This window comes from Vigna angularis, chromosome 1 (assembly GCF_016808095.1).
Source record: "Vigna angularis cultivar LongXiaoDou No.4 chromosome 1, ASM1680809v1, whole genome shotgun sequence".
In the NCBI taxonomy this organism is placed as follows: Eukaryota; Viridiplantae; Streptophyta; class Magnoliopsida; order Fabales; family Fabaceae; genus Vigna; species Vigna angularis.
Window position 1 is genome coordinate 54,648,588 of NC_068970.1, and position 12,263 is coordinate 54,660,850.

The 12,263-nt window shown below is 33.1% G+C and overlaps 1 protein-coding gene across 1 annotated transcript; it reads left to right on the forward strand.

Moving 5' to 3' along the window:
- The first annotated feature begins 380 nt into the window (after positions 1-380).
- Positions 381-1,147, forward strand: LOC108336667 (protein MAIN-LIKE 1-like). The gene is made up of 2 exons (XM_017573135.1): positions 381-535; positions 883-1,147. Exons 1-2 carry the CDS (start codon positions 381-383, stop codon positions 1,145-1,147), a joined length of 420 nt encoding a protein of 139 aa, XP_017428624.1.
- Positions 1,148-12,263: the final 11,116 nt, after the last annotated feature.

The window sequence follows — 12,263 nt, forward strand, 5'->3', positions numbered from 1 at the left end:
TATAATTATTTTAAATTTTCTGTTATAATAATTTTAAATTTTCTGTTTTAATTTTTTAATATTTATAATTATTTTAAACTTTCTGTTTTAATTTTAAATTTATATTTATTTGATTTTTATTTTAATAAGATTGTTATATTTGAATTAATTATTTATTTATATAAAAATTTGAATGAATTTTATTTATTTTGAATGAAACATGGTATATATTTAATAACTATTTTTAATATTTTGAATTTTATAAAATGTATAGTTTGTTATTTGTGAATTTATATTTAATAATTATTGTTTTGAATGATTTAATATTTATTACTAGCAACAATTTTTTTAGTTATTATGATTTTTTAATAATATTGTTAATAAAGAAATTTAGAATAGACATGGCTCGTACTCATGGAGGTTCATTTTTACATCGCGGAGAGAATTTCTCAAAGGGTGAGAGGTGGAGACCTACTGCTTCTGCTCGTAGAAGAAGTGGATCAGTTGAGTCTGATGTTCATGTTGAGGATCATGCATTTGAGGAGCATGATATTGAGTAGGAGGAGGATTATGAGGATGTTGCTGAAGGTGGATTTCCTGAAGGTTCATTAGACACTTCAGTATTGACACATTACGTTCACCATGTTGCTTATGCGATATGGCAGTGTCGGATAAGTGCAAAACTTTAATTTTAATGATCATTGTTTAGTTAAAATAATTTTATATTAAATATTATTGTTTAGGAATGGGAGGAGATCAAGTTGATCTCCGATGGGAAGAAGTTAAACAGATTAGGATCCTCCCATGAGGGCATTAGAGACATCGTTAATGCTTATGGTCTGCTGTCTCTGGTGGGCATCTCCTATGGCTATGTCGATAGGGGTCTACTGTTGACATTTGTAGAGAATTTCAATTCGAGACCAACAATTTCCATCTCCCCGTGGGTGAGATGACTGTCACTTTATATGATGTGTCATCGTTGTTGCACCTCCAAGTTTTAGGCCAGTTATGTCATCTAGAGGAATTATATTTTGAAGAAAGTAGACGTGCCATTATGGAGATTTTAGGTGTGGATGATGGGAGAGCTGGTACTGAGTTACATGCAGCTCACAGTGCGAAAGTCAAATTGAGCTGGCTTCGAGACATCTACGCTGAGCATTATGAGTAGCAGCAGTGGGAGTACGCTGCCTAGGCATACTTGTTGCATCTAGTTGGATGCAGTATATTTGCTGATAAAACTGTCACATCCATTCATGTGTGTTATCTTTTGTTCTTTAGAGACGTACACGCATGTGGTCGATATGCGTAGGGCGTTGCTGCACTAACATATATTTATGAGGAGCTAATAAAAAATCATACATAATTTTAAAAATAATTATAAACTAATAAAATAATTAAAACAGTAATATAATTAAAGTTTTATATATAACCTATTAAACATGCATTGATATCCAAAATTTTCACCATTGGATCTCCACATCTGATTTCTACAAATTTGGATTTTTATATCCGATAGGGTATTAAGTTTATCTTTTTTCAAAATATATTTTATTAATTTTAATAAATTCATAGAAATTAATTTATATTAATTAAAAATTGTATAATTACATTATAAACTCGTAGAAAATCATACATAATTTTTTAAAATAATTAGAAACTAATAAAATAATTAAATAAAAAATATTATTAAACATTTATATAAATTAATAAACATTAGTCGGATTTCCACATTCGAATAGGTGATAATCGAAAATCCACATCCGATTTTAGCACATTCGGATACTCATACCCGATACTTTCATTTTCAGTTTTTTTTTATAAATTAGGTTTATTAATTTTAATACATTCATAAAATTATTTTATATTAATTAAAAATTATATAATACATTATAAACTCATACATAAAATGTCCAAAAAATTAAACTAATATAAGAAGTATTAAAAAGAAATTAAACTAATATAAGAAGTATATAATGTTCACATACACATATAATAAAAGTCGTGTATCGAATATCTAAATCTGAAGTTTCGTAAATCGGATGTCCACATCCAAGGACCCCCTGCATCGGCTCTGCACAACTGATAAGTTCAATTTCGGTTTTTCATTTCATGCATGCAAACAGATTAACGGAAATAAAATACCTCTCCATCAATATCAATGTCAATGCAACTAACAAGTCTAACTATGCACACAGATTAAAAAAAAAGCACGCCACACCCCAAGTGCACCACAACAAAGCAAGTCAAGCACTCCAAGCTACACTCGAACAATCCTTCTGAAATATCTTTAGACAACACTCACTTACAAATATGACCTGCAAAGTAAAAAGCTCAAGAGGAAAAATATTATGAAAGAGTTTTAGTTCAAAGGTGCATGAGGTGTAGGATTTTCTTATAAAGATGAAATGAGGTGCAGGGATGCAAGGGTGCACAAGTGAAGGGATGAATAGGTGCAACATGAATGCATGTTTGGTGACTGTAGGAAAATAGAGGAGGAGTCAATGATGCACACATAAATTCTCAATAATTCTTTTGGTCCCTCGAAAGAGGGGTTGTGTTCAAAATGGTCACACCTTTTTTAAAAAGTAACAAATGATCCCAACTTTTGAAAGCTAATCCTTTTAGCTAACTGCGTCAAAAATTAAACGGTGTAACTGCCTCCCTGGACAAAACTTAATGACGTGTCCAGTTTATCTTATTGCATGGCAGTTGTGTGGCAACGAGGTTAAAATTGTGAAAAAAAAATAGATTGCATGCTGTTAAAGCTTCCATTCAGAGGGGTTTTGAGACTGTTCAGATTCGGAGTAAACAACTCTCCACTTAATCAGCTTCTTTGTCTTACTGAAGTCTGATTCTCTGTTCTGCATTCTAAATATTTTGTAATATTAATTTCATTTCTTTAGAAGATTATTAATTATTAATCTATGTATGGAGTTACTTTTCACAAGATCTTCAAGCATCCTCCAAATTTTGAAATACCACAAATCTGTCAAAAAATTCCATTTATTTGAGAAGTGGAGGAGTTCAATTTTCGTGTCAGAAGTTTCTTGAATCATAAGGAATAAGATTTTTCAAGTGCAGCGGATATAGTTGACTACGTGAAAAGTAAAGTCGACTTTGAAAATAAAAGTGCAGGGATAGAGAATTCAAACACAGGTTTTTATACTGGTTCGACCAAACTGCCTACATCCAGTGTCCTTCCAATCCTAGGAAACAAATGCACTATAATGATAAGGGTTTTTACAACAAGGCTTCTATAGCGACCTCCACGTCAAAATATAAAACACCTCTCTAACCCTCTAACCAAAATATAGGCATATACAAAACAAAGAACAGCAGCAAGATGTCCCCTCTCCTGCAGTCTTTAATCACTTTGAACAATCCTCAAAGTCCAGAACGCCACACGTTCTCTTCCTGTAGTCACAACAGGGCAACCACAATCTTCACAATATTGAGAGAAAAAGTTGATCACGTATCAGACACCTCAATGTGCAGGTTGATCAATCAGTCTATGAGAACAAATTATTGTTCGTCAAGCAACCACCAAAGAATGAACACCTCGTTCTTCTTGATGAGTTCTTGGATCTTTTGCACGTTCCACAAGAGATCACAAATCTGAAAAGAATCAGTTAACTCGTTATAATCACTAAAGTCTCTACATAAATCAAATCCGCGTCTATATATAGTTTTTCATAAAACTGACACTCCTAAGTCGACTTTGCTACTAATTGAGTTTATTATACTCAGACAATTATCACAGTTAGTAGCAATCAAACCAACGTAATTGATTACGCATTTAATACAGTTGACTCACAATAAATGCTTGGCCAAAGATATAAAATATAGTCGTTAGACATCACAAGCAAGAACAGAATTTCAAAACATAACTAATTAAGTCGAGTAGCTTGCGCATACAGTCGACTTCGTAACACTTCAATGCAGTTTTGAAAAACTTTCTTTCCAAAAATACTCGTAGCACACTTTGAAAACATTTGTGCAAAGCCACGAGTTTTAATCGACTTACTTCAAAATGAAGTCGACTTAAAATTGCTGTTTTGCCACACACAATTAAAGTTCAACTAAAGTGCATGTGGTTTTCCTTCTTTCAAAACATTTGTTATGCAACCAGAGATGAGATCTCATGTAAAACACAGTGAATTTGCATGCTTTGACTAAAACAACAACAAAACATGTTCTCAAATAATCATAAACATGAAAGTAATGAACATGTAACACATATAAACATACAACAACTCATGTTATTAATAATGTGTTGTCATCATAAAAAACCATAAGTTCTGAGATTGTAAGGTTTGGCTAAACTAGTGCTCCCTTTATCAACAATCTCAACAAAGTGATCAAGAAACAACCCGCCTCTGTCATGACCACTGTGTAGCGAAGAGGTCGTGTTTGTGTTCCCTACGAAACAACCCAAAACAGAGAAGAAGAGGGTTTTACTTGCGCCACGAAGGGCCTCGCGATTCCGCCATAATACTCGCCAGATCGAGCCACCACGACCTTCTTCGACATGATCTCCTCACACTGTCCCTCGCGAACACTCTGCCAGCTACCACAAAAGACGAAAACGCCGTCTACGTCGCGCTCCCACATCTCTGTCGTCTTTGCCACCACAAGGCTTCTGCCTTTGCTCGAGACAAGGATAACTCTCAGAGTAGAGTTGTCCGCGAGAAAGAACAACTCAGGGTTGGGTTGTTAGTGTGAAAGAAACAAAAGAAAATTGGGAAGAAGAAGACAAGTTCTTGATTAGGTTTCTGATAGTGAATCAGATTTTAGAAATTTAATTAGAGTTAAAGTGATTTTAATTAAATTACCTATTAAGATTAGAGGTAGTTAGAAATTTCTATTTACAGTGGTTGATGAAACCCTAACTCTTCATAAATTTTTTAATTATAAATTAAAAGGAATATTCGCGCAATTCAACATTTTTTAGTAATTATTTACACCTCATTCACCCTGGTAGTGACAGGCAATCATTAAAATTGGACACCTGATCATGTTTTTTTCCAGGGGGCAGTTGCACCGTTTAATTTTTGATGTCGTTAACAAAAAGAATTAACTTAACTCGTTTTTTCAAAAGTTGGGATCATTTGTTATTTTTTAAAAAAGGTAGGACCATTTTGAACACAATCTCTCTTTCAAGGGACCAAAAGTGATACTAAGCCATAAAAGTTTTGGAGGTGTAGAGTAAAACACTTCATCATGTTAATATGAACAACGGGCCATTTCTTTCTACACAATTTTTATTTTCTAGACCTCATAAAACTAATAAAGCCCCAAATAATAATAAAAAGATTAAAATCATCTCTACACCTTCATATTTTTTAATGTATTCCGGATTGTAGATTCTAAAAAGTATTTCTAAATTTAAAAATACTTTTTAGATTGTATAATCTACAATATATTCAACAAATACATTTTAAAATATACAATTTGAAAGATTTCAAATTATATAATTCAAAATATATTTTAAAAAAATACATTTTGAAATAGGTATTATGAAAGATATTTCAAAATTTAAAAATTTATTTTAAAATGAATAATTCAAAATACATTCCGAATTTGAAAAACATTTCTAAATTTGAAAATACCTTTCAGATTATATAATCCGAATGAACCAAAAAAATACATTTAAAAATGCATATTTTATAATATATTTTTAATTCTGAAAGTACTTTGAAAACTATATATTTTATAATATATTTTTTTAAAATATATTTTAGATTGTATATATTTCCATAAATACTTTCCATTTGATGATTGAAAAAAATATTTTTGGGAATGGTGAATTGGAAACTTTGTCTTTGATAATTTTTTTAATCCAAAAGTGTTTTATAATCCGGAACTATTGGCCATGGAGGCTTCTCATTCATCACCACTCAAGTGAATGTTTCACCTTGCAGCTCCAAATATTTCATTCTACACTTTTAATTTTCTAAAATGTCTCTAATTAAAAAGTGATTTAAAAGTTTAATTTTTTAGTATTGAGAATTTTTGTGCACATCATTGACTCCACTTCCATTTTATCTAATCACCAAACATGCATTCTTTCTCTATCTGCATCCCTTCACTCCTGTACCCTTACACCCCTACATCCTTGCATCCCTCTATCTCATTTCATCTTTATAAAAAAAACCCTACACTCCTCACCTTTGAACTACAGTTATTTCATAATACTTTTCCTCTTTAGCTTTTTACTTTGGAGCTCATATCTATGAGTGAGTGTTGTCTAAAGATATTTCAGAAGGATTGTTCGAGTGTAGTTTGAAGTGTGTTGGGCGAATATTTCGGCAAGTGTACTGAATCGCTTCAAGTAATATAAAATGGTAAGTCCAAGTATCGTTTTCCCAAGAGACTCGTAATACTAAAGAATTGTGCGATTAATAACTCGTTTTAGACTCAAGAACATAACATCAATTTACAAACAAATGCAGAAAAATAAATTCACACATAATTACAAGGTTGGACTTTGGTAGTGAAGGCACTTAGATATGGATAAAGGTCAGAAATTATATGGATCGGCTTTGCTCAGATTAGATTTCACCACTTTCACTCTTGTGCATAAAAAGTTTCATCTCCTCTCCATTAATTGCTAATGTCAACCATCGAAATTACTTTATCCCTAATTTCTTAGGTGAAAAGCCTAAATCCTCTATTAACAATCAAATCCATGATCAATTAATAAGAAAATCCGCATTAAAGAACAAAGATCTTAAGACAACCAATGTAGTAAGTTTCCTACTAGATATCTTACATCCACTAGGCCCCTTGTTTCAGATCTAGACCACAAGATACATTTCCATACCCATGAATCCATAAAATCAAGTTATGAATGTTCCCATTTCAAGCAGGCATTAAAGATTGGAAACAAGAAACTAGAAATTAACAGAGCAAGCATATATATATTCAAATCTTTCAACAGATACACAAGAATCCAGTAGTTACATCAATTCTTAACAAGATGAATTTGGTTCTCCATTTCCATGAAAGAACCTCAAGCTTACAAACATGGATGGAAGAAGAAGGAGACCCAAAGAGGAGAAAAGGATGCTTCCACATGCCCCAAGCGGCCTCCATGAGCTCCTGCAGTGAAGTCGCACCTCCACACCGTCGTCCCTGAGGTCTGGCAGCGATTTCCCCTCCCAGAACTGCCTTCTCTGCCTCTGGTTCGCGTCCTTAAAGAGATGGGTCTTAAGTGATTTTTCGCTGGACGAACAGTACCCACTCGCTGGGCGACTGGCACTGGCTCGCTGGGCGACTGGCGCTGGCTCGCTGGGCGAGAGAGGTCAACTCGCTGGGCGAAAAAGTCAACTCGCTGGGCGAGAAAGTCAACTCACTGGGCGAAAGTCAAAGTGTGAACAGTGTCGGTCAACGCATGAATAGTACAGGTCAATGCATGAATAATACCCAGTGAATAGTAACATTGAAATTTTTGGAACTTTTTTATCTTCTCCAATCCTTATTCATCTGCAAAATAAACACACAAAAACACTCATATTGATATAAAATCAATTATATATACATTTTGTATAACTTTTCATGAGATTTTACTCTAAAACACATCAAAGGAGATTAAAATAAGTGCTCACTATATGTAATTTGTGACACTTATCAAAGTGCTTGACTTGCTTTGTGGTGGTGCACTTGGGGTGCGACGTGTTAGCTCATTCTTCTTTGTGTTCTTGCTGAAGAGGAAGGTTAGTATTTTTTTTTAATCTGTATGCATAGTTAGACTTGTTGGTTGCATTGGCATTGATATTGATGGAGAGGTATTTTATTTTCGTTAATTTGTTTGCATGCATGAAATGAAAAACCGAAATTGAACTTATTGGTTGTGGAGAGCCAATTGATAAGTGTGATATTTACCTTATATTTACACTTATTTTAATATCTTTTTCATGTGTTTGTGTAATAAGTCTCATGGAAAGATGTAAAAATTGTGTTTTATTGTTCATAGATTAGTTTAATTGTCTTTGTGTGTTTATTTTGTAGATGAATAAGGATTGGAAGAGATCAAATTGAAGCAAATACTCATGTCCGGCGCCTTCGGAATTGCAAAAGAACTTGAATTTGAGAATGCTGTCAAAACGGCTTAGGGCTGAGCGCTAATACTTAGGGCTGAGCGCCCACAGGGCTGAGCGGTGAAACTTAGGGCTGAGCGCCCACAGGGCTGAGCGGTGAAACTCAGGGCTGAGCGGTGGCAGAATGCGAAAGTTGCGCCCAGAGCGCTGGAACCTTAACGCTGAGCGCCCAAATTCCCAGAAAAGCTGGCGCTGAGCGCCAGAATTAGCGCTGAGCGCTGTCGGTGCTGATGTGGCTATTTTTCTCTATTTAAAGTGAGAAACGCGAAGGGGAAAGGGTCTTTGGTTCTTGGAGTCGCGATTTTCACTCAGAGGGGCTCATGGAGGGCGTGAGGAGCTTGTGGGAACACCTCCTCTTCTTCCTTTGGGTCTCCTTCTTCTTCCATCCACCATGTTTGTAAGCTTAAGGTTCTCCATGAAAGTGGAGAACCAAACCCATCTTGTTAGGGATTGATGTAACCTATAAATTCTTGTGTAATTGATGATTGATTTCAATATATATATGCCTTTGCTATCAATTGCTAGTATTCTTGTTTCCAATCTTAAAGCTTGCATGTGATAGGAATATTTCATGGCTTGATTTGTTGTTCATGGGTATGGAAACATATTTTGCATGATCTAGAACTAAAATAAGAGTTGTAGTCCATTGGAAGATGAATTACTTGTTGTCTTAAAATCTTAGCTCTTTAATGTGGGTTTCTTTGTTAGATTGTCCAAGAAATTGGGGTTTAATAGGGAAAAGCTCTTTTACCTAAGAAATTGGGGATTGAGTAAATTTGTGGGATTGACTTTAGTAAATTGATGGAGAGGAGATGAATTTGGGTTTACACAAGAGTGAAATAGGTGAAATCTAACCTTAGCAATGTCAATTCACACCATTTCTAGTCTAGTCCATGTCCAAGTGTCTTCACTACCAAAGTCCAACCTTGTAATTATGTGTGAATTTATCTTTTTGCACTTGTTTGTAAATTGATGTTATGTTCTATTGAGTCTAGATGAGTTGTTAATCGTACAATTCTCTACTATTACGAGTCTCTTGGGAAAACGATACCTGGTCTTACCGGTTTATTACTTGAAACGATTCGGTGCACTTGCCGAAATCGCCCAACACCAATGCAGGGGTCCTGGATGTAGACATCCGATTTACGAAGCTTCGGATTTAGATATTCGATACACGACTTTTATTATATTCATATTATGTGCATGTGAACATTATATACTTCTTATATTAGTTTAAATTTTTTTCAATATTTCTTAGATTAGTTTAAATTTTTTGGCATTTTATGTATGAGTTTATAATGTATTATATATTTTTTAATTACTATAAAATAATTTAATGAATGTATTAAAATTAATAAAACTAATTTTGAATAAAAAAACTGAAAATGAAAGTATTGGATATGAGTATCCGAATGCACCAAAATCGGATGTGGATTTTCGATTATCACCTATTCGGACGTGGAAATCCGACTAATGTTTACTAATTTATATAAAAGTTTAATAATATTTTTTATTTAATTATTTTATTAGTTTCTAATTATTTTTAAAATTATGTGTGATTTTCTATAAGTTTATAATGTAATTATATAATTTTTAATTAATATAAATTAATTTCTATGATTTTATTAAAATTAATAAAATTGATTTTGAAAAAAAGATAAACTTAATACCTTATCGGATATGAAATTCCGAATTTATAAAAATCGGATGTGGAGATTCGATGGTGAAAATTTCGGATAAAATTTCGGATATCATTATCTGATACATGTTTAATATGTTATATATAAAATTTTAATTATATTATTGTTTTAATTATTTTATTATTTTATAATTATTTTAAAAATTATGTATGATTTTTTATTAGGTGCTCATACATATATGCTAGTGCAGCAGCGTCTTAGACATATCGGCTACATGCGAATGGTTGTGGCAGTCTTATCAGCAAATATAATGCATTTAACTAGATTCAACAAGTATGCCCGGACAGCGTACTTCCACTACTGCTCACAGTGCTCAACGTAGATGTCTCAAAGCCAGCTTAATCTGACTTTTGCACCGTGAGCTGCATGTAACTCAACACCAGCTCTCCCGTCATCCACGCCTAAAAACTCCACAATGGCGCGTCTACTTTCTTCAAAATCTAATTCCTCCAGATGGCATAACTTGCCTAAAACTGGGAAGTGCAACAACGATGACACATCATCTAAAATCACGGTCAACAGCAGACCAGAACCATTAACAATGTCTTTAATGCCCTCGTGGGAGGATCCTAATTTATTTAACTTCTTCCCATGGGAGATTAACTTGATCTCCTCCCGTTCCTAAACAATAATTTTTAATATAAAATTATTTCAACTAAACAATAATCATTAAAAGTAAAGTTTTGAACTTACCCGACTCTACAATATCGCATAAGCAACATGGTGAACATAATGTGTCAATACTGAAGTGTCTAATGGACCTTCAGGAAATCCACCTTCAACAACATCCTGATGATCCTCCTCCTGCTCAATATCATGCTCCTCAAATGCATGATCCTCAACTGCATGATCCTCAACTGCATCCTCAATATGAACATCAGAATCAACTGCTCCATGTCTTCTACGAGCAGAAGCAGTAGGTCTCCACCTCTCACCCTCTAAGAAATTCTCTCCGCGATGTAAAAATGAACCTCCTCGAGTACAAGCCATGTCTATTCTAAATTTCTTTATTAACAATATTATTAAAAAAATCATAATAACTAAAAAAAATTGCACTAGTAATAAATATTAAATAATTCAAAACAATAATTATTAAATATATATTAATCACAAATAACAAACTACACATTCTATAAAATTAAAAAAAATTAAAAATAATTATTAAATATATACAAGTTTCATTCAAAATAAATAAAATCCATTCAAATCTTTATATAAATAAATAATTAATTCAAATATAATAACAATTTTAATAAAATAAAAATCAAATAACTATAAATTAAAAATTAAAACAAAATGTTTAAAATAATTATAAATATTTAAAAAAAATCAAAACAGAAAATTTAAAATTATTATAACAGAATATTTAAAATAATTATAACAAAAAATTTAAAATAATTAAAACAAAAATTTTAAAATAATTAAAACAGAAAATGTAACATCCCAAAATATAATATAAACTACATAATAGAATAATCACATATAATAATAAGATAGATCAGTTATCCATAATATATTAAAGTATTTACTAATACAGTTATCCAAAAATAACCGTAAAATTAAAACTTTAAACAGAAACCTAATCTAGTACAAAACTATGTAGAAGACCGAATGGTTTTTACTAAACTTGTAGATCTTCTCCTTCCAGATCTTGCTCCACCGAGACCTCTTCTCCCTCTGCTCACACTCATAGGTTGATCATTGCAAAGGATAAGCCGAACGGGTAAACATGGCAAAACGGGAAAGAAGGGTAAGCTAGTGTAATTTAATAATCATACAATTCAATAAACAGATAAAACACTCATGCACACGCATAAAACATATTGACTGAGCACTTTACTTTGACTGTCCGGACTGGTATGAATACGTAGCTTTGACCATTCGTGCACTCGTGGGTGTAGTAACTGGAAACTCAATAGCTGCCACACGATGTTAGCCCGTTATCCCTCGCCAAAGGTCTACCCCTTAGACTAAGGCCTCCTGCTATTCTCACGACATGATTTACCCATCTCTAGTTGAGACTTGGTAACCATTAGAATGTCAGGATGAACATCGTGGATTTCACTGTCCATATTCATACCTTACTACCACATTGATAACCAACCACTGAGACATTCCTCCTTGAAATTCTCTTTCATATACACCTTTAGAAATTTCATACCATACTACAATATCAACATTATTTCTCAAGCATAATATATTTAAGCCACAAAAATAAACACTCAAAGTACAATTTAACCATAATCCTTTCACAGACCGAAAGCTTCCTAGTAAGGTCAAACCGAACGGTGACAACAACTACGCATGAACATGACCGAACGGTTAGCTTGAAGAGTAAGGCTTAGACATGAGCCGAATACAGTTTGAGGGTCAACACTAGAGCAACTGAACACTTAGAGCTTAGACCAAATACTTATAACTTAAACCGAACACTCAGTGTAAGACCAAACACTTTATAACTTAAACCGAACACTCAATGTAAGAC

Coding starts and splice junctions, on each gene's coding strand:
- LOC108336667 (XM_017573135.1), top strand. CDS start 381: ATGGCTCGTACTCATGGAGGTTCATTTTTACATCGCGGAGAGAATTTC. Junction 536..882: donor TTTGAGGAGCATGATATTGA/GTAGGAGGAGGA, acceptor TGACATTTGTAG/AGAATTTCAATTCGAGACCA.